At 33.3% G+C, this 24,594-nt stretch overlaps 2 protein-coding genes across 3 annotated transcripts in view; one reads left to right on the top strand and one right to left on the bottom strand.

Moving 5' to 3' along the window:
* Positions 1-4,922: 4,922 nt before the first annotated feature.
* LOC128986351 (RIB43A-like with coiled-coils protein 2) lies at positions 4,923-8,055 on the bottom strand. Its single transcript, XM_054406680.1, has 4 exons — positions 7,716-8,055; positions 7,367-7,507; positions 6,141-6,304; positions 4,923-5,427 (listed from the first exon to the last, which is right to left on the bottom strand). The coding sequence occupies exons 1-4, from the start codon at positions 7,836-7,838 to the stop codon at positions 5,262-5,264; spliced, it is 594 nt and encodes a 197-aa protein (XP_054262655.1). The 5' UTR covers positions 7,839-8,055; the 3' UTR covers positions 4,923-5,261.
* A 1,055-nt stretch (positions 8,056-9,110) lies between these two features.
* Positions 9,111-24,594, top strand: part of LOC128985628 (uncharacterized) — a 140,643-nt gene continuing 125,159 nt past the window's right edge. For both annotated transcript variants that reach the window (XM_054405339.1, XM_054405340.1), the window contains exon 1: positions 9,111-9,568. In XM_054405339.1, the coding sequence (XP_054261314.1) occupies positions 9,352-9,568 (217 nt within the window). In that variant the 5' untranslated portion in view covers positions 9,111-9,351. The remainder of the gene's footprint in view (positions 9,569-24,594) is intronic.

The following is a 24,594-nucleotide window of genomic DNA, read 5'->3' on the forward strand; positions in this document are numbered from 1 at the left end:
GAAGTACAGTAGTTTATCACGTGGTGAACTGAAAAATGACTTTTAAAGTGTTGAATAAGATTTAAAATTTAACTAAATTGTTTGTGTTGTTTTAATAAACTTATTTTTAACAGAAATACCAATTAAGCTTTCAATTATTTTCAAAAACTTCAAACAGTCGCCATTTTCGCTAGGGTTGTCCTTTTGAGATGAAACTTGTGGCTTCTTACTAAAAAAAAAATGGCCTTTAAAATGATGTATCATTTACCATAGGCACCAAAAGATAGGTAAAACCATAGTATATCCGTACACAAAATATCAGTTGTTTTTCTTTAACCACTCACCAGATATAATGTTGGTTCCAGACATTTTCAACACCCTGTATAAATACAATTTAGTTCGTGCAGATGATTAATGTTTAATAATGGAAAATATGAAAAGGTTGTTCAATGTAAACATGAAAAAGTAAGTGAGCGAGGATTTTTTTTATTTTTTGGTCAGATGAAAACTTTCAGCGAGAAAAGTATAGATAATAAGACGTTCTTCAATTTTTGTTCCAAACATTTTTTCGTAAGACTTTTAGTTTGTCCAATAATCGACTTAGATGACCACCATGAGGTGAATGAATTAGTTTACGCGAACAGTATTTTAGCAATTGCCGTCTTCCAACAACAATATTAAGGAAATACAGTATTAGTTCACGTTTTAAAATTTCTAAACTATGAAAAATATTTAGTCTTAACTTCTTAAGCTGTATGTACGAAATTTCGAAATTTTTTCTACATAATATTCGTGATGCACAACGCAAATAAGTCGTAGTGCCTTTTTTTCCACTATTTTTCATCTCCTATTTTCGGAAAAAATTTAAACAGTATTAATTTAGGTTAAGGTTTCATCTTGTAGCATTCATTTGTAAATATAAAATTTGATTATGGTTACAATTACTTGTTCCCTCATAAATCTTTATTCCGTAACAAATATGAGAGTGTATGTTAGCAAAGTAAATTGTACGCAAAATGTCTGTAGTGCATAATGGGTTTAATAAAAAAAATACCATATTTAAAATTTTAAAAATACTATCTAGACTTGTATGATCCAAACAAGCGGATATAATCTATAGATAGGTCTAAACATTTGGATTTCGTGACTAAATTATCATAGAAATAGGTTTTTGAGTAAATACATCTATACCTAATACCAGATTGTTTTATTTGAGTTAAATAGAAGGTATTTATCATTTAGGTATTATTGAAGTACCTTAATGAGTAAAGTACTTTAATATAAGAATTGATGTCGTCCAGTGGTCAAAACTCGACCACAATCCAAATAAAATATGAACTTATCTATATTCATCCCACGCTGAAAATCAAACATGTGATGATTGTGTACCAGTCTTCAATTTGTTTTGATTTTCTGTATATTTATCGTTGTTATTGCGTCACCAGAATTTTAACTCATAATCCAAATGTTAGTTTTTTGTTAACCGACTTCCCCGCTACCAACAAAAGGAGGAGGTTCTCAATTTGTTTGTGGCGATGTTTTTTTTTTTTTCTATGTATGTTCACCAATTTCTCTTTGATTCTTTTACCGATCAGTGTGGTTCCACCACCAAAATAACCAGGAGAGTTTCTTTTTGGTACCTTATATATTATGTTTAAGTATAATATTTGTTTTGGTAAAAAATTCTGAAAACCTTAAATATTCAACATTTATTTTGTTTACATTTGTGCAGATTGTTTACATTTGTGTAGAGAAGGCAATAAATAATAATAACATTCCTACAGCTGTTAGTTGAAACCATTTAAATGAAGCTACAGACAATTCTTCATGAAACAGTTGCTTCATATTGATCAATAAACTATTTCTTGCCATGGAGCCTAAATGAATTACATTGAGAAAATTGCATTTTGTTTTGGTTACTATAAAAAATGTATTTTAACGTTTGACCTGATTTGTGTATACAGTAATTCTGTTTTTAGTATTGAATATTCTGACTTACAAAAACATATATGTTTCAGTGAATAGCTGTATGATATTGACAAATAAAGGTGCATTGTGAAAACCAAAGCATTCGTAAAACAGGTCTAAATATAAATTAAATGCAATTATTCCTTACACGACCTAAGAAGTGTGACAGTGCATAATCGTCAATTGTCTTAAAAGTGTTAAATATTTTAATTACTAAACATGCATTTGCAGATGTGGAATGTTTATTGATATTCTCTACCCAGTTACTATATAATATCAATACTATTATGCCTGCTTCGGAAAGTCCTAGAGGAAGATGATTTGCAATTTCGACTAGGCTATATCTTGATCAAACAAAACCACCTACATGGCTTGCACCACGTTTAGCTGAACCAATCTTTCATATACATATTTCATTTGCAGATGTGGAATGTTTATTAATATTCTCTACCCAGTTACTATAACATATCAATACTATTATGCCTGCTTCGGAAAGTCCTAGAGGAAGATGATTTGCAATTTCGACTAGGCTATATCTTGAGCAAACAAAACCCCCTACATGACTTACACCACTTTTAGCTGAACCAATCTTTCATATAATATTTTCCAAAGGGACTATACATGTTAACGACCAATTTTCCACTTTTGAGAGATTTTTTAGTGCTGGTGGCTGAGGAATAACTTTCATATTGTTCCAAAAGGCTTGAGCCGTTACTGTATTTCTTTTTATAATGTAGAAGTACACCGATTGCAGGAAACGATGATGTCCGACATTTCAATGTATCTAGAAAAGACAATTAGTTTTTCATTAGGCCTAATGTAATGGACAACTCTTTCTTTCTTAAGGAATATCTAAAACTGTGTATTTTCATACCCATTGATTATGTAACCTGAACATGTGACTCAAGCAGTTTAAAAAAAATGATTGTTCTGTGGAACTTTTGATTGTTTCAAACAGTTTTGCTTATCAAAAAACCTCAAGTAATTAATATATAAATATATACAGTCACTAAAAATCATAAAATAATTTATTTTTGTAAAAAATACAACCGACTTCAAAACACTCTAAAAAAAATGTAATAATTTTAATAAAGTAAACTTTTGTATTAGGCAGTTTTGTGTTAAATTCGTTGTCGTACTTATTTTTCAATATAGTCGAATAGGTAATATGCTATAGAGACCTTTTTCTTTGGCTTCAAAGACTAGGTATCAGCAAACAAATTAGTCACAGCAGTACAAGTTTCGTGGTTTCTTATAAACCCTGACTGTAGCTTAGACAGTATATGATACTCATCTAGAAATAAAGCGATTTGTTCCGTTACTATCTTCTGCAGTATTTTTGAAATCGCAGGTAAAACAGAGATAGGTCTTACCTGCGGTTTGGTTTTTGGCGCAGCAGCTTTAGGCAAAGGTTTCACGTACGCAATCTTCCAACTGTTAGCAAAAACCCCAGAGGCCAGGCTCATATTTGATGATTGTGTAATTACTCCTTATCCATATGGGCTAACAGATTTGATAATTTCTACATATACATCTTCAGCACCTAGAGCTTTTAATTTTATCGAGTTTATTGGCAATGTCCTAACACCTAGGTGTGTTTGGGTAATAATCGTATTATTTAAGTTAGAATCATATATAATATCAAGAATCAAGAAGATTTATTGTCATTGAAACACAAAAATTCAGTGTATTTACAATCGTCACAACTTAGATCTAAAACATTCAATATGCAATTATGTCATGTGAAATACATTTACAAATATACATACATTGTTATATAAGACTGTTAGAAAAAAAATGTTTAATAGATAATCAAACTTTTTACAGGACCCCAAGTCAGGATATATAATCTGGATATATTATATATCCCCAAGTACAAAAATGATATAAGAACAAAACCTCTTACCTCTCTGACCTCATATTGGATTTAGAAAACTGCAAATGTATGAAGTTAGAGCCAGAACAGACTAACAGGGGCACAAATATATTTTCTTTATGTTGTTGCAAGGGGAAGGTAAAATTAGCTCCTTATCAACATTCTGAGTTCATGAAAAATCAATAAGCAGTTTAAGTATTAAAAAGGCTTAAATATGATATACACCTTATATTAATTTACACACATGCGTTTCAATATTTCAACATAACTCAAAATAAAGGTCATTGTCATTTATTTACATAAATTTTTATGAAGTACAGGGTGTTTTTAAAAGAAAGCCGGAATTTTAAACGGTCGACTAATTGACGTGAACCAGACGTAACATTGACTTAATATACTGCGAATCGGCACTCCGTTTATGGGAATCAAATTAACCATTTCTTTGGATCCTGCAAGTAGACAATTTATTTATGTGAACGATATGTACCATTGAGTTTGTATACTTCAAGTAAACAATTCGTTTAAGTGAACCCGACGTATCATTGACTTTGAATGCTGCAAATAGGCATCTTATTTATGTGAACCAAATGGACCATTGACATTGGATACTGCAAGTAAATTTCTCATTTTTGTGAAGCTGGCGTACTATTGATTTAGGATACTGCTACTGCAAATAGACATTTAATTTATGAGAACCAGATGACACATATATACTTTGAGGTAGACAATACATTTAATTGAACCAGACTTGTAATTGACTTTGAATAACGAATTGAATAACGAAGAAGTTGGAGACGCTATTCACACTTCGGTAGATTCAGTCACCACTACGCTTACTCGGCTATCCCTAGGTCATCTTCAGCAGGCCATCATCTCCGCGAGAAGAGCCTACGTGACAGCAGAGACCGCCTTCAGCCATCCGTCGCTCCTGGCTCTTCTGTACTTTCCGGACGATCAGAAATACGCTGTCTACATACCATTGTTTCTGCCTGTGATGATCCCTGTGTTGCTTTCCCTCAAACATATATGGAAGTCAATCAAAAATGTAGGGGAAGACGCTTGAACTGTAACAGAGCTTTTGTACATAGACTATTTGTTCCCAAACTAGAATTTCTTTATGCATTCCAATTTTTGTACTAGTGTATTTGTGTTGGTTGTGAGACTTAAATATTGTTGTTGTAAAAATGTTTGATAAATCATCTTGTATGTTTTCGCGTGAGGCTTAGGATTGTGTGTTAGGCCTATCTCTCGAATGTCACGTAAATACTTGAGGAAATAGATGAAGAAGCGAATATGAAAATCATTTGCGCCAAAGAATTTTTTCCTCTTTTGTTAATGTAGCTAACTTTTTGTTTTATTGTTGCTTTAAAATCTTCTATTATTTAGTTCTAAACTTTTGATTTTAATACCATTTCACAATATTGCTTTGTAGTGTAATTCACCAAAAGATTAGTGCGACTAGTGCCTCGTGGTAAACATTCTCAGCTTCTTCTCGCTCCTTGTCGGCGCGACATCGCTCCAACATCTGTTGTTCGAGCCACGCCTTCTGTTGCTCGGTTTGTATCTTTTTACGAGCCTCGGTAGCGAGGTCCTCCCCTTCAAACCTGGTAAATATCAAACTAATATAATAAATTTGCATTAGTAAATTAAGTAATATTGGATATAATAGTAATTTTAACGATAAATAACTACTGTATGATAACTTGTCAAGGGTCCTCCAGGTTAATATATATTGTGTAAGTTTCCTATTGATATTTCATGTTTTACTGTTAATTCCCATGCTGTGTCTAAGTTCTTTATCACACTTTTTTATATATCTAGCACTGCAATTAAAAAAAAATTCTTTTAAAAAAGTGATAATTAGTAGGTACAACTGTTGTTTAATTTAATTTCCCTTGAGTTAATAGTTTCTATGTTGATAAAATACCGTAGGTAATTGTTTATTTATCGGAGATTGAAAACTCGCTAATTTAAAATAAGGCAAAAGTAGGCCTACACTAATAAAATTTGAAAGTGTTGACTGATTTATGTAAACTACCTAATTCAATTACACAGAAATTTTGATAAAAACCACTAAGGAAATGTAATTGTCACCATTTGGCTTTTTAAGCTAGTGTGGATTCAGTGAGGCAGCAGTTTAAAGTGACCAATCACCGCAATAATTAATTATGAACAAACGCAAGAATAGGACCAAGGGCCCATTCTCTGTTTTAACCAATATTCCCACTCAGATTAATTTTAATACGATCCTCAAGCCATCCAATGTTATTCGCAAAGTAAAATTTTATTAAAATTGCACTAAAGATACAAAACACACTTCTGAGCTGAAGAAATACTGAGACGAGGGTCATCATCGAGAAGACGACAGGGCAAACTCTTCTTCAGTCCGTCAGGGTCGTAGAGGTCAAACTCTCTACGATCTTCCGCCCGTTGGTACTGTTTGCGAAACTCGTTGACATCCTCGTTCAATCTGCGTCTGTTCTGCACAGAAAGAGAACACTCTGGCTAGAGAATACTTTGGCTTTGGATGGCACTTCTTTGTACAAGTACACCGATACAAGGATTACAAATAACAAATATTGACAGTTTAACCCTTTCCACTCGTATGTCGCCGCTACCGCGACATTCACGTCTGACCGTTCCACTCGTATGTCGCGGCCGCCGCGACATTTTCAGCATCGGCTTTTTATTAATAAATCCCTTTTATATAGTGTTTGCATGTTTTGAATTTGTGTTGAATACAAACTTTATGATTTCCTTATTCATTTTACATGTCTTTGGTAGCTTGAAAAATAATTGTAAGTTTATTTAGTCAGCTGTGGATTAAAGAATAGAGAAGTGTAAATAGTAACCATGACGACCAAAATCACCAAAAAATCTAAGTTTGAAAATGCATTTTTTCATTAAAAATACACCTAATCCTTCTTGTAATGGCTGATTTGAATTGGCAACTAGATATCTAATGTTGATAAAGTGTTTTACAAATCCTGAAAATGTGTTAACGTTTTTTAAAAAGCCTCCTAAAAAATATTTTGTACATTTTATTTTGCTTTTTTTTATATTATGACCACACAAAAAATATTTTATGGGTATATTTATTTTGATATTTTGTTTTACTTGTGTACAATTTTATGCTGAATAAGAATCAAGCCCTCAAGTACAACAAATAATTTATTTTAGTCAGTATATGTACACAAAACTTAAAACATGTTTTTTTGCATGGCAATAAATGCAAGCGTATGGGACAACAAGGGGTCAACTAATCCGAGTGGAAAGGGTTAAGATGGTCCAATGCAAAAAAGTATGAAGGTATTTTCTTGGAGTTATCCCAGAGTCAAGAACTTGTGATAATTCATAAGATCCCCTCAAGATGCTACACAAGGGGGAATAAAGATACAAATTTCTTAGCTAGATTGTAAGTTTGATTGGTTTTAGTTTGGGTTACTTAACTTTTAAGAAATCAAGCCTTGAAGATATTTGTGAGTTTTATATATATTTCCTTAGATGGTGTGTCTCAAACTTTAGATCCCATATGATGCTTACCTCTTCAATTTGACTTTCCAGACGTTTTGCTATTTCACTATCTCTAATTTGTTTCTTTACATAAGCTTCTTCTATTTTTCTCTCTTCCTCCTCCCGTGTTTTCTTTTCTTCTATCTGCTTCTTGAGTCCTTCAAGATCTACCTATAACATATTTAAAAATTAAAACCTCAACCACTGGTAGTACAGATTATTTTGGAGTAATTTGAAGAAAAAACTAATGAACTCTTTTCTTTGGAGTAGCAAAGATGGAATCAACTATTTTTGTCTCCAATTAAAGTCCCAAAACAAGTGAAAATAAATTAAGTTAAGAGGGGTGCAAAACAACATTAAGAACACCCAAACTACTAACACCAATCAAACGCTGTCTTGAATTGAAAATCCTTGCTTTTCTTTCTTCTTCATTCTGTCTTGCTTTTTCAATTCTAGCTGCCTCTTTCAAATCTTGAGGTAATGTAACTTGGAAGTTAAGCATTGTAGGTACTGTAAACAAGAAGTTTTGAATTTGATAAACAAGTTCCAGGTACAGTGGATAGAAGTTTTTGTTTGATCTACAGCAAACTGATTTTCAATGAGGATTTGTGAGGTTTTATTGATTATCAGACTTTGTTCTCAACGGTTTGGCTAGCTACGAATTTGACATTTCAAAACAAAATATAAACAACTCTTGTGTGGTTGTTATGGCAACTAAACTGCAGATGATCCTCAATAAGTCCACCTGCTTGCCTGCTTGCTACTTTGACTTTCCAATGGTTGCTATGATAAACAACAGTAAAAAGCTTGTTATTTATACAAGGCTGGCTATACTGATATCACAGCCTCATACACATTTTTATAATTTTATACAAAATCAAATAAAAAATATACACCTTTAATTTAATGTTATTAAGTAACACTATTTTGAAAATAAAAAAAAAATCCCTGGTGATATAGCTACTGTTACTTTCCTGCGACAAGAAAATGTCATTTTTTAGCTCTCATACTAACTAGGTACCTCTGTGATATAGTTGAGGTAGGTTTATTTATGGAATGTTTCTTGTTGAAGTATCCAAATGAACATGGGCTACGTGGCTGAATTTTAGTTTGAGGGGGTATTCTGTACCCGACCCCCCCCCCTCCAAAAACAGAAGCCTACTAGTAGGTACGGTTCTAGTAGGGTCTGCACCACATGTGGAGCCGAAGGGGCCTGAATAGACAGATTAATTACACTTTTGATCCAAAATTGAGATTTTTTGTCTTGGAGACCTTTTCTTAGTTTTGACATTTAGAATTCCGGAGGCAATTGTGAACCATGAGCTTATGGCGATGCCCATCCATTTATCTGCTCAATATCACGTAGCTGAAGGGGACTTGAATCTATAGGCTTCCAGCTCAGGTGCACTTTTTGACAACTAGTATGATTTGTTTACTAGAAAAACCGCGCCCCTGAGTTACTAAACAAAACACTTTAGTACATTCATTGATTTGAATTTTCTGATCACATAAGAAACTGAAACTAATCTTTGATATCAATATCTATTTATAATCTTTTTTGTCAATGCTAAAGACTAGATTTTACATAGAATAATTGTGGGAGATGTATAATATAATAACTAAATAAAGTATACTGCTATGCAAGGTATAGATGATTTGAGAGGGATTTTTTAAGTGTTGATGGGAAATTATGCTGAGCGAAACGATGCAACGGCAGTTGGTAATACTGCTAGAGAAAAGAATTCAGTTCGGTGTTCCGAGTTTCCAAGATTCCAGTTCGTTCCGTGACGCGTTCAGCTGCGCTAGCGTTTGTAGCAGAAAGCAGTGTGGAAGTGAATAAACTCAAGTAGTGTTGTGTTGTGTCATATTAAACGCCTTTGAGTTTTTTTGTGATAATCAGAGAACTCATTTTGAGGTTGGGTTATCTGTTTACATGAGATTACGCCCTTCTGGGCTAATAATTTTACCCTAGTTTCTTTTTCTATTAGAATATTGTGTAAATTAATTGTGAATGAATGCCACGCCGTTCTTGTGTAATAATGTCAGCTGTTAAGAAAAGTTTCGGCAGTAGAAAGTTTTATGCCTTACCTGAAGACTATGCCATAAAGAGTAGTAAATTGAAGTCCCAAACCCTTGTGAAGAAAGAAGACTCTACTAAACTCATCAAATACATCGATGACAACATAATCGGCAAGAACACAACTTTTGCAGGACCATTTGGAAGACGTAAAGGTAAACAAAAATTAACTAGCCTAGCCTATTTTTTAAATTAGGCCCAGCCTAGGACTACAGTATTTCCAAAACATGGGGGAAAATATACTCGTAGCCTATGAATTAGTGAATTTTAAGAACTAGAAAAGACCAACTTATATTAAATGAATTATTTACAAAAACTACTTATCCCCATAAATGAAAGGTGGTCTTAAATACAGAGGTAACTTAAGTTATTGTTTACTAGGCCTTGCGATCATCAAACCAACAAAGTCTGGGCCTAACGGTATTAAATTATAAATCAAATTGTCGAAACTATAATCAATGTTCTAAAAGCCTAGATTGGCCTAAGTTAAAAACTTATTTGATTTGTTCCTAGGTTGTCAGAATAACTTAGCTTATCTTAGGTTTTGACTTATACGGAACTCAGGCCTGTTTTTGACCCTGTCAGCGCCCTAAGCACAACAAACAGTAGCGCCCCTTGCATTATATATAACAGGTTATCCACTGACCGGGCAATCCGGGAAGCATGAATTTTGTATTTCTACCTAGAATTTCCAATTTACTGCAATCGAGCATGACAACAGTGACGTATCCGAGACTGATAATATGTCTACACACGGATACAAGGGATGATTAGAATTTTCCGCGATCGCAGAAGACGATAATGATATCTATACGGAGCCGCGAGGGGTGATTTGAATATTTCCGCGATCACAGAAGATGACGATAATGTCCACACGGACTTGGGAAACAGCAAGAATTCTGCCGAGATCGCGGAAGACGATGATGATATCCACAGGATTGCGGGATACGAATAACATTTCGCCGCAATTGCAGGGGCCGATTACAATGGCTTCACGACCGTGGGAGGCGATTACAATATCTACATGACTGAGGATGATGTACAATGATTTCCACACGGCCGCGAGGGATGATCAGAATTAATAATGCTGTGATCGCGCAACACGATAAATTTCCAAAAGACAATGGAAAAAGATGAGAAATTTGCTTCATTTGCGGAAGACGATGATGATCTCCACAAACCGGGGGAGAAGATAACCATTTTGCCACAATCGCTGGAGGCGATTACTATGTCCATAAGACCGTGAGGGACGATGTAGCGATGTGTTCACCGCCACGAGGGGTGATCAGAATTTGACCGCAATCGTGCAAGACGATAATAGATGTCCACACGACCATGGGAAAAGATAAGAATTTTGCCACATTCACGGTTAGACGATGAATCTCCTCACGACCGTGTGATATGTTCATTTATTACCGCGGTCATGGAAGACGATAATTATGTCTACACGACCGTGGAAAATAGTAGAATTTTTCCACAATCACGGAAGAGATTACGATGTCTACACGGCCGCGAGGGATTATCAGAAATTTAACGCGATCGTAAGCAAATACAATCACCCAATATTTTACTTTCCACTTTTTGGCGCCCCCCGAAAAAGCCAATTGCCTCGCGCCCTAAGCACGTGCCTATTCGGTACCTAAATCGGCCCTGACGGAACCGGAACTTTTTGAGTGTGGTTGAGTAAGTTAAGGAGAGCTAGGGCCTACAGAGGAGTAAGGTAGGTACCGGTACAGAGCAAAAATTCAATGGCACATTTAAGTATTGTCTTTTGTTAGCACTAGTCGCTGGTGTGCAGGGCAAAGTCCAACACCGCCCCTTTGCCTTCATGTACTAATTTACAATGCTCGCGCTGGAGGAAGACCCTGTGCGATGAGAATTTCCTCACAGTGCTCGCCACTCGGGCTATTTTCTGCTCTGCAATACCTACCTACTAGAGATGAAAGCGCACGGTTGTAGCATATCAAACAAGTTACACAGACAGGTTTCCTCTGTACCTTTTTTTCTCTTAGGGAGAGTGCAAATCTACATGCAGTACAGTAGAACTTTGCTAATTAGACCTCGGTTAATTTGTCTTCTTGCTTAATTCGGCCCTGCCATCGCCTAATCGGTTGCAATGTTATCGCGGTAATATAGTGACCTTTTCTCATGGTTTTGTGGACATTCATGTTGTTCCTCTTGTATTCTTGTTCATGCCCTGTGGTCATTGAAACATTAGGTATCGCTTTTAAGTTAATTATTGTGATTGTGGAAAATTATTCATAGGCTCCGGTCACGGGAACATTATTGTCGTCACTTCAAGTTAAAGGCATGATGATTTTAGAGCAAGTAAATAAACTTAAACAACTTTCTAAATGACTAAAATAACGCGTCCACTTTATTAAAACAAGCCGCGACAATTTGTCTACTTGCACTAAATGCGTCCACTTTATTAAAACAAGCCGCGACAATTTGTCTACTTGCACTAAATTGTGGCATTGGATGGAAAGTCTGTCTAACTAGAAATCTGAATTAATTACCAACGATTGGCAATTAAGTCCCACACAGAACCTTGAACTATTAGAGAGCATGTGCCTAAATATCGTAAGGGAAACCCAGAGGTAATTGGAAATTGAAACAGCTACTTAATGAGGAAACAATTAGTCTGCGTCTTAAACCAATCAAGGATTTAATTGTAAGTGACCAAATGATTGGTGTCAATCTTGCAATCAGCTCAAAGTAAACATGTTCTATTAATTGCTGCGTCACAAAATTTAAATTCTGAAAGCGGAGAAAAGAAGAGTAATGCTTTGAGGCTGAGAAATTGCTTTTTAAAATGGTTTAATACATAATAATTAGTAGTTTCTTTAAGTAGGCCTACCTATTTGTGAATAGTTGAACAGATTGTCTAGAAAAATGTCTTTAAACTTGCATGTTACAAGGAGAATCTGCCATGGTTAAAAGAGTAAATTTCTAGCTACTACCCTACAATGGAAATTCGTGACAATTCCCCTTTTCAGGAGAATTTGATGAAATCTCCATAGGCTATGGAGGAGAGCTATAAAATGATTCCTATGAAGAAAATGTGTTTGAATCATTTTTTAAATAAATTATTATTACAATCCAATTGGATGAAATTTGCTGCCAATCCTTTAAGAAAATTCACTTTGATTCCTAAAAACGAGAACTTTCTCGGATTGTTTTGATGAATATTTGCTGATCTATTACTCCTCCTGTTTGGAGATTCTTCTAAAGGGGAAAAAGTATGGTACCGGTAATAAATTGAAATGCCTTTAATCCCAAGTTTTGTCACCAAACCTATGCAAAACCATGCTTTAATATTAAATTCTTTTGTCTTAATAATTTTGTTTTTCTTATCTTCTTCATATATCGGCATGTTTAGAGAATAAAATGGTGTGGGTGAAATGTAAAAATGTTAATCTATCTAGGACTAGGTTTGGCTTTGAGATAATTATGATTACTTCATAGTTATATAACAATTGTTGAATCATTTTAACAATCTATTTTTTTGTGAAAGCTTATATCTGAGTTGCCTCACTGTTATCTTTATCTTATTAAAGTTCATGTTTAAATATTGTTAATATTCTGTTTGACGTTGAACTTCAAGGAGGTGGTGTTGTTTCTTCTAAGTACTTTGGTTAGGCTGTTTTAGTGATAGGCGCTTTCTTGGGTTGAAATCTTGCCAGTCTTTGACAGTAAAAATTAGGCTACACGACTTGTTGATTCACAGTACTAACATGTGTAGATTTTGCGTAGAAAACAAATTATGGGTCTAATAGCAATGAGAATTTGTACTGTTTTGATATCACTTCTCCCACAATGAGAAATTGATTTAAAATATTCTGCCTGTTAAAACAGTTTCATGTAATGTAAAATAGCTCTGTAATAGATGGTGTTACTTTTTTGTCTATATGTAAAAAAATGGTTTCATAATTTTTTTTAAATCTTAAGCCGGGTTTTCCTAGGCGCGGAGAGAGTACCACGGAGAGCGGACTCCACTTGTCTTAGGCAATTTAATGATACTGTTTTCCTAGGGGTGGAGCGGAACAACGGATGTTAATCTATTTTCCGCTCTCCGCGTTCCTCTCTCCGCTTCCGCGCCTAGGAAAACCCAGCTTTACAACAATCGAACAGAAAAAAATTATTTAGTATTGTACCCAACCTAAATAAACAATCATGTGAAAAGACATTATTAGCCTCATTTAAAATTTCAGAAGCTCGATTTCTATAACCAGCAGAAGTTATTTTGTAACCTGTTTCTCCTCCTAAAAGTTTAGTTTAAGACCACAAAATTATTTGAACTCCCAAATTATTTAACAAGCACTTTTGTTAAGTATTTCTTAAATTTCAAGCAACAGGCAATAATTAGAAATAAATGATTGAAAGTGGAATTTCCAAATTACTCATGCTACATTGGCTATAGTGTATTGCCAATTTTCACCAAATATAATTGTACTTGAGAAAAGGAAGAAATTAGAAACTATAAAAAGAATCAAAAGAGGGTCGGTCCATAGTTTTTATAAGTTTCACTTGAAAGGCTGAAGAGGACCAAAAAAGCTCCTTTGTTTAATTCATGAGCAACAGAAATTCAAGATTAATGATGTTTTAATTCCAAAATACATATAAATACATATACTTGATAAAATATGTAATTGTAAATATTACACAGTACACCGAAATCGTGTGTAGGGCTAGAGTTATCCAGATTCCAGATATTTAAAACAGTCTATATAGTCAAAAAGCTTAAACAAGTTAGTCTTAATTTTATCAATTATCAATCATTGAGATGGGGACGCCACCTAGGTGCGTATTTTAACCCAAATATGAGTGAAAGATGAGTGTAGAATGGTGTGTGATGACCTGTGTAGCTTTGTTACTGACTAAGATCAGCTGTTTCATTAGTCAGGATCATTTATTTAAAACCCAATGATCAGGAACAGCTGGGTCCAGTTTCGAACCGTCAAAAAGCTTTATTCAACAATGTAAGGAAACAGCTGTTTTGACTGTAATTGTTTATGTAGGCCCACTTTCAAGTTACTGTACTCTATCAGAATATTAACTAAAGAATAATTAAATTATCATTGAAAAACACTCAGGGAGGAATACTGCAACCCATTGAACTCTTGGTTTTGGTACAACAATGTGAGACACCCTGTACATTGTTGTGTCTTAACTCGTGACATCATCATGGCCGAGGCTAATGTGACGTCACTTCCGTTCACACACACAAACTGCCGAATATGCGACTATCACTAGTGAATCAACAAACACACTATTGGCTACTTTAGTAACACGTGGTCTTGGATGGATGCCAAGAAACTATCAGAGACTGGTAGAATGTAGGCCTACAAGAAGCCATAATTTATACTACTAAATATTTATAGTATGAGATTTATTTTGTTTCCCGAAATGTGTTGTGGGATTTTCTACAGCGTGGATGTCATTTGGGGGAATTTTTGTTTAGCGTTAGCGTTTTTGACAAAGTACACCACTACCATGATTAGTAAATTGGATCTTTTTTATCGACACGAAAACTTATTGTAATCACTTTAGTAAATCATGTTCGTAATTTTTCAAATTATCTTCTTAATCAATCAAGTTTAGTAAAAATTAGTTAAGGTCTAAAATGCTGTTTTGGTACAGTACATGGTATGAACTATATTATTTTCGTCATGCTGCTATATTCTCTAACTAATTAGTAATGTATCTATTTTCCATGTTTTGGTTACAAAAATTTGCCTTGATTGTGTATTTTAAACATAGATGTCATTGATTTATTTAAAACTATCTGGCGAATTTTGTCGTTTTAAATTTAAATGTGTTCACGTAGAACAAAATGCCTAATATATATTTCAGTCATAAAATTCATTTAGCCTATGTGTTAGATATTACTCCCCATCGCAATACTAAATTCAAATCACTGTGTATTTATTTTTTCATTTCAATTAGTGTACATTGATGAAAGGTATTTATTTATGTAAAATACTGTATACAATATAACGTGACAAAATGATATTAATCACGAACAAATTTGGAAAATTATTGCGTACCGGTATTTTAAATTAACAATGCTTATAAGATGTTCTCCGTTTCCAGCTTAAAGAGCTTTTTAGAAACGTTGACCCATAAAACTGGCTTAGATAAAAATTGTCTATTCCCTAGACACGCACCGACGATCACAAAGCCAAAAGTAGAACGAAGGACGATACTGATAAACTATCCATTATTGCCTCCCCAAGGTAAAAAGTCTAATTTCCGAATTGGAAAGCAATTTGCTAACTAGGTCGGCATTGGGGTGACATCGATGTACTGTACCTTGACCGCAGAAGGGCTACACGATACTGTGTAAGGGTAGTGCATGGTCATGTGGGGGAGGGGGGGGGGAGATCCTGCACACGCAAAGGGCTTTTATCCCTTCACTAGGTCAATTGTAAATTTGTTGTGTTTCTTAAACGGGATAGCAAGACTCATTGGGATTATTGACGACTTGTTATCGAGGTTTTTAGGGGTGATTTGAAAATGCTAACTTACTTGTTATCGAAGTTCAACTGTATTTTTTTCTAGGATTGATTAACCGGAGTTGATAACATTAATTGTGATATTTTTTGAACACTTTGATTCTGTGAAATTTTTTAATTAGAATGCGGTTTTTGAAAATTATAATTTTTTTTACGAATGTTCCTAATATATTGTTTTGTTGTATTTGTTCAATCGTGATATCAAATAGTACAGAAATAGTTCTGTGAATAAGAAATCTTAATATAATTATTTTGTGGGATTGAAATACAAAAGGTATAACTAACGATCTCCTATTCTATCTCATACCATAGACAAAAAGAATTAAATACTTTGGTAATTGAAAATCTCACTCACCACTCACGTCCCACGATTGACAGTTTGACATTTTTTCTCTCCAGTAAGGGTGAGGTTCATAACTCCAAGTTTTCATAACTCCAAGTACTTTTAAATACAACATTTCATAACTCCAAGTAAAATTATGTCCAAGTAAATTAAAACCAAAATATCATAAGACCAAGTTTCATAACTCCAAGCGTTCATAACTCCAAGATTCATAAGTCCAAGTTAAAATAAAACCAAGTAAATTAAAATACAAAATTTCATAACTCCAAACGTACAGATTTGCAAGGACCACAAGTCCAAGTTTCATAACTCCAAGGGTTCATAACACCAAGTTTCATAACTCCAAGTGACAATGGGTACAGTCTGTGCAGGAAGCGATAACGTACGCACACACACGCACCCATTACACACACACATGCTGGAAGAGAGTTTCCGATGTTGGCGAGATTATTCGAAGTGGTGCGTTCCCTGTCGCTTTGCACATTCGTCTAAATTGTAATACAAATAGTGAGAGGATGAAATTTACATATTTAAATTCTGCGTAAACTGATGTTTAATACTATACAGGGTGTTGAAAATGTCTGGAACCAACATTATATCTGGTGAGTGGTTAAAGAAAAACAACTGATATTTTGTGTACGGATATACTATGGTTTTACCTATCTTTTGGTGCCTTATGAAATTTTTTACCACTTATAGGGAACGTCCTGTGGAGGATGCAGTAAAAAGTTGTAATGGAAGCCTATAGTAAATGATACATCATTTTAAAGGCCATTTTTTTCTGAGTAAGGAGCCACAAGTTTCATCTCAAAAGGACCACCCTAGCAAAAATGGCGACTGTTTGAAATTTAAAAAACCCACTTATAGGAAACGTCCTGTGGAGGATGCAGTAAAAAGTTTTAATGGAAGCCTATGGTAAATGATACATCATTTTAAAGGCCATTTTCTTCTGAGTAAGGAGCCACAAGTTTCATCTCAAAAGGACCACCCTAGCAAAAATGGTGACGGTTTGAAATTTAAAAACATTGCTATTTAAATGGTCCGAATTTGTTTCCTTTAATAATGCTATTACAAGCCAGTTACGAAGTACAGTAGTTTATCACGTGGTGAACTGAAAAATGACTTTTAAAGTGTTGAATAAGATTTAAAATTTAACTAAATTGTTTGTGTTGTTTTAATAAACTTATTTTTAACAGAAATACCAATTAAGCTTTCAATTATTTTCAAAAACTTCAAACAGTCGCCATTTTCGCTAGGGTTGTCCTTTTGAGATGAAACTTGTGGCTTCTTACTAAAAAAAAAATGGCCTTTAAAATGATGTATCATTTACCATAGGCACCAAAAGATAGGTAAAACCATAGTATATCCGTACACAAAATATCAGTTGTTTTTCTTTAACCACTCACCAGATATAATGTTGGTTCCAGACATTTTCAACACCCTGTATAAATACAATTTAGTTCGTGCAGATGATTAATGTTTAATAATGGAAAATATGAAAAGGTTGTTCAATGTAAACATGAAAAAGTAAGTGAGCGAGGATTTTTTTTATTTTTTGGTCAGATGAAAACTTTCAGCGAGAAAAGTATAGATAATAAGACGTTCTTCAATTTTTGTTCCAAACATTTTTTCGTAAGACTTTTAGTTTGTCCAATAATCGACTTAGATGACCACCATGAGGTGAATGAATTAGTTTACGCGCACAGTATTTTAGCAATTGCCGTCTTCCAACAACAATATTAAGGAAATACAGTATTAGTTCACGTTTTAAAATTTCTAAACTATGAAAAATATTTAGTCTTAACTTCTTAAGCTGTATGTACGAAATTTCGAAATTTTTTCTACATAATATTCGTGATGCACAACGCAAATAAGTCGTAGTGCCTTTTTTCCACTATTTTTCATCTCCTATTTTCGGAAAAAATTTAAACAGTATTAATTTAGGTTAAGGTTTCATCTTGTAGCATTCATTTGTAAATATAAAATTTGATTATGGTTACAATTACTTGTTCCCTCATAAATCTTTATTCCGTAACAAATATGAGAGTGTATGTTAGCAAAGTAAATTGTACGCAAAATGTCTGTAGTGCATAATGGGTTTAATAAAAAAAATACCATATTTAAAATTTTAAAAATACTATCTAGACTTGTATGATCCAAACAAGCGGATATAATCTATAGATAGGTCTAAACATTTGGATTTCGTGACTAAATTATCATAGAAATAGGTTTTTGAGTAAATACATCTATACCTAATACCAGATTGTTTTATTTGAGTTAAATAGAAGGTATTTATCATTTAGGTATTATTGAAGTACCTTAATGAGTAAAGTACTTTAATATAAGAATTGATGTCGTCCAGTGGTCAAAACTCGACCACAATCCAAATAAAATATGAACTTATCTATATTCATCCCACGCTGAAAATCAAACATGTGATGATTGTGTACCAGTCTTCAATTTGTTTTGATTTTCTGTATATTTATCGTTGTTATTGCGTCACCAGAATTTTAACTCATAATCCAAATGTTAGTTTTTTGTTAACCGACTTCCCCGCTACCAACAAAAGGAGGAGGTTCTCAATTTGTTTGTGGCGATGTTTTTTTTTTTCTATGTATGTTCACCAATTTCTCTGTGATTCTTTTACCGATCAGTGTGGTTCCACCACCAAAATAACCAGGAGAGTTTCTTTTTGGTACCTTATATATTATGTTTAAGTATAATATTTGTTTTGGTAAAAAATTCTGAAAACCTTAAATATTCAACATTTATTTTGTTTACATTTGTGCAGATTGTTTACATTTGTGTAGAGAAGGCAATAAATAATAATAACATTCCTACAGCTGTTAGTTGAAACCATTTAAATGAAGCTACAGACAATTCTTCATGAAACAGTTGCTTCATATTGATCAATAAACTATTTCTTGCCATGGAGCCTAAATGAATTACATTGAGAAAATTGCATTTTGTTTTGGTTACTATAAAAAATGTATTTTAACGTTTGACCTGATTTGTGTATACAGTAATTCTGTTTTTAGTATTGAATATTCTGACTTACAAAAACATATATGTTTCAGTGAATAGCTGTATGATATTAACAAATAAAGGTGCATTGTGAAAACCAAAGCATTCGTAAAACAGGTCTAAATATAAATTAAATGCAATTATTCCTTACACGACCTAAGAAGTGTGACAGTGCATAATCGTCAATTGTCTTAAAAGTGTTAAATATTTTAATTACTAAACATGCATTTGCAGATGTGGAATGTTTATTGATATTCTCTACCCAGTTACTATATAATATCAATTTGCAATATCGACTAGGCTATATCTTGATCAAACAAAACCACCTACATGGCTTGCACCACGTTTAGCTGAACCAATCTTTCATATACATATTTCATTTGCAGATGTGGAATGTTTATTAATATTCTCTACCCAGTTACTATAACATATCAATACTATTATGCCTGCTTCGGAAAGTCCTAGAGGAAGATGATTTGCAATTTCGACTAGGCTATATCTTGAGCAAACAAAACCCCCTACATGACTTACACCACTTTTAGCTGAACCAATCTTTCATATAATATTTTCCAAAGGGACTATACATGTTAACGACCAATTTTCCACTTTTGAGAGATTTTTTAGTGCTGGTGGCTGAGGAATAACTTTCATATTATTCCAAAAGGCTTGAGCCGTTACTGTATTTCTTTTTATAATGTAGAAGTACACCGATTGCAGGAAACGATGATGTCCGACATTTCAATGTATCTAGAAAAGACAATTAGTTTTTCATTAGGCCTAATGTAATGGACAACTCTTTCTTTCTTAAGGAATATCTAAAACTGTGTATTTGCATACCCATTGATTATGTAACCTGAACATGTGACTCAAGCAGTTTAAAAAAAATGATTGTTCTGTGGAACTTTTGATTGTTTCAAACAGTTTTGCTTATCAAAAAACCTCAAGTAATTAATATATAAATATATACAGTCACTAAAAATCATGAAATAATTTATTTTTGTAAAAAATACAACCGACTTCAAAACACTCTAAAAAAAATGTAATAATTTTAATAAAGTAAACTTTTGTATTAGGCAGTTTTGTGTTAAATTCGTTGTCGTACTTATTTTTCAATATAGTCGAATAGGTAATATGCTATAGAGACCTTTTTCTTTGGCTTCAAAGACTAGGTATCAGCAAACAAATTAGTCACAGCAGTACAAGTTTCGTGGTTTCTTATAAACCCTGACTGTAGCTTAGACAGTATATGATACTCATCTAGAAATAAAGCGATTTGTTCCGTTACTATCTTCTGCAGTATTTTTGAAATCGCAGGTAAAACAGAGATAGGTCTTACCTGCGGTTTGGTTTTTGGCGCAGCAGCTTTAGGCAAAGGTTTCACGTACGCAATCTTCCAACTGTTAGCAAAAACCCCAGAGGCCAGGCTCATATTTGATGATTGTGTAATTACTCCTTATCCATATGGGCTAACAGATTTGATAATTTCTACATATACATCTTCAGCACCTAGAGCTTTTAATTTTATCGAGTTTATTGGCAATGTCCTAACACCTAGGTGTGTTTGGGTAATAATCGTATTATTTAAGTTAGAATCATATATAATATCAAGAATCAAGAAGATTTATTGTCATTGAAACACAAAAATTCAGTGTATTTACAATCGTCACAACTTAGATCTAAAACATTCAATATGCAATTATGTCATGTGAAATACATTTACAAATATACATACATTGTTATATAAGACTGTTAGAAAAAAATTGTTTAATAGATAATCAAACTTTTTACAGGACCCCAAGTCAGGATATATAATCTGGATATATTATATATCCCCAAGTACAAAAATGATATAAGAACAAAACCTCTTACCTCTCTGACCTCATATTGGATTTAGAAAACTGCAAATGTATGAAGTTAGAGCCAGAACAGACTAACAGGGGCACAAATATATTTTCTTTATGTTGTTGCAAGGGGAAGGTAAAATTAGCTCCTTATCAACATTCTGAGTTCATGAAAAATCAATAAGCAGTTTAAGTATTAAAAAGGCTTAAATATGATATACACCTTATATTAATTTACACACATGCGTTTCAATATTTCAACATAACTCAAAATAAAGGTCATTGTCATTTATTTACATAAATTTTTATGAAGTACAGGGTGTTTTTAAAAGAAAGCCGGAATTTTAAACGGTCGACTAATTGACGTGAACCAGACGTAACATTGACTTAATATACTGCGAATCGGCACTCCGTTTATGGGAATCAAATTAACCATTTCTTTGGATCCTGCAAGTAGACAATTTATTTATGTGAACGATATGTACCATTGAGTTTGTATACTTCAAGTAAACAATTCGTTTAAGTGAACCCGACGTATCATTGACTTTGAATGCTGCAAATAGGCATCTTATTTATGTGAACCAAATGGACCATTGACATTGGATACTGCAAGTAAATTTCTAATTTTTGTGAAGCTGGCGTACTATTGATTTAGGATACTGCTACTGCAAATAGACATTTAATTTATGAGAACCAGATGACACATATATACTTTGAGGTAGACAATACATTTAATTGAACCAGACTTGTAATTGACTTTGAATAACGAAATTAGACATTGCATTCATTTGAAACAAAATATATACTAATGAGATTGGATACTGCAAGTATACATTTCATTTACGAGAAACATATGTAACATTGACTTTAGAAATTATTTGATTATTATGTCTGCTATCTGCTCAATGTTGCAAGCAGACAACTGCATTGTACACTTAGTGTAAATTACCTGAAATATAAAGTTAAAACTGTGAAACACAGGAACGTTTCTCATCCAAAGTCCCCGTGCGATCTCTAGTGTTCACTTGGTAATACATGTGTATTACAAAGTATAGGGTGTTTTCAACTCCCCACGTGAATGTTAACGTTTCGTAAAAAGTACAAGTTCCTGTATAAGGTAATGTTGTTCTTTTTGCGAAAGACTCTAAAAGTAATGAAAGGGCATTTTTTATTTACATTTATTTCGATAACAAACAAGTGTTTTTGACATATAAATAAATTTGTTTGCACAAAACTTGTGTGTATTACAATCCCCCCCCCCTAAAAACTGTTTTTTTAGTAGTACATTTTAGGGAAAAATAATACCTTTACCATTCACAGACATATTACAATCTTTTAAAAATTATATATTTTCCGGGTAGTACATATGCTAGTTATTCAATATCAAACAGTTCAATGACAAAATACATATTTTTTTAATACAACAAATGGTTTATATGCAAAACTTGACCAAATACACACACAAACTGCAGTTGGTAAAAGAAATATATTATTTACATTGTATAACTTAAAATAAATAACTCTTTCATATTGGAAACAGTATACAGTAAAATAAAAACAAGCCCATGGGGCGTAGCCCAAGGGAAATATGAAAATTAAATGATATTATATTGCATTGTCTTCCATTTGTGGGCTATGTTTCAAGTTTCAAGTCTCTAGCTCATCGGGAAGTTAGTATAAAATTGATTGCAAAATTTGTACCGGACAAGAAAGCGAGCTAATAAAAACGTTTTAATAAACTTAAATAACAACAAAAAATGTTATTTACCAATTATTAGTGTTAATACAATTAATTATAACAAATATGTAATAACAGGGTGTCAAAAACACCCCACGCGAGTACATACGTTAGTAAAACCCGCGCGAGTAGTTAAAGGTTAAAGTACCTTTAGCATAGAAGTAAGAAGTATATCAATTAATTAATCTGTAAGTATATAACAAAATTACATAATCGTTTGACAGGCGACGGTAGGTATATGGATACAATGATGCGGCAAAGGCTGCTGACAGTATTACAGCGGAGCGGACAGCGCAGGAACTTGTGGCGCTGACTGTACTACACATTCCACTTGGAGATATGAGACTCGACTCAACTTTTGGAGTTATGACACTCTGCTTTAATTTTTACTTGGACTTATGAAACTTTGGAGTTATGATATATTGGACTTATGAAACTTTGGAGTTATGATCACTTGCACTTATATTTTTCTTGGAGTAATGAAATTATCCCTTTTCGGGTACTTGTAGTTTTGAAACTTTGGATTAAATATAATTTGGAGTTATGATCTCTTGGACTTATGAAACTTTGGAGTTATGATCACTTGGAGTTATGAAACCTTGGAGTTATGAGATGATCCCTCCAGTAACTACTCACTAATTGAAACGATTTTATCACACACTTAAGTTTTATTTCGTGCCAGAATCGATTATTAAAAATAACATTTTCTCCAATACTTTGTCAATTTTTTTATGTCCCATTTCATTCCACACTTTTTTGCTTCAATTTATTGGAGGAAGGGATAAATACTAAAAAAGTTCACTTTTGCATATTTTTTCAATAATAATAGGCTTGCTCAACACTATTTTTATTTTGGGCATGTACCCTAAACTAATGGACAAATGGAATGAATTATGTAATAAAATATAGAACCAATCACAGTATTTCTTCAAGGTCGCGTGGTTTGGCCGTGAGTAACTCCATGTTTAACTGCCTATTGTTAAGCTGTCGTCAAGTGAAATGACTTTTTGTATCTTACATAAACATCAAGCTGAGCCTGGCAATACAATTGATAAAAACTTTTTATTGAAGCCATAATACAATAGTAGTGATAACACTTTTGTAACAGTGGTTGAAATCGGTTGAGTTTGGCTTGCTATAATTTTAATACATTCAGTTTGTGAATATGATAAAAAAATCAATCTACAATTTTTAAGGGAACAGAGGAAAACTAAATGATATGGGTTTGTCACACAAGGAAAATAAATAAAATATATCCATGAGTATTATCACTTGTTTATACAAACTACATGGTGACATGTAAATATAACTATTACCTAACTTATTTTGGTTTGGACTATATTAATTGCTATTTATATTGTTGTGTATATAACTAGAAAATAATCGACTTGATGTAAAGATCTTATAAAAGCTAGGTGGTTCATAACATTTATTGTTGCATTTTACGTAGGTAATCAATCATGATTAACATTAGCTGCAGTGTACTTCTCAAACCCAATTTTTCGGTAATGTAAGTACAGTATAAGCATGATATGAAGGCTGATTAATTTTTTTGCTGCCAAACTGACTTTTCTCTTTGTTGTTGCAGGTAATGAATGCAGAGCATAACTAGCAGGTAGGACAGTTTACCTTTACTAACCCGTAATCCAAAGTTCCGTAATCTTCAAAAAAACATGACGGACAAGATGCAAGAGAAAATGAGAATTTGGTCGGCGGT

The sequence above is a fragment of the Macrosteles quadrilineatus genome, unplaced genomic scaffold, assembly GCF_028750875.1.
Source record: "Macrosteles quadrilineatus isolate MER2022 unplaced genomic scaffold, UCM_ALF_1.0 Scaffold_2__2_contigs__length_208266976, whole genome shotgun sequence".
Classification (NCBI taxonomy): Eukaryota; Metazoa; Arthropoda; class Insecta; order Hemiptera; family Cicadellidae; genus Macrosteles; species Macrosteles quadrilineatus.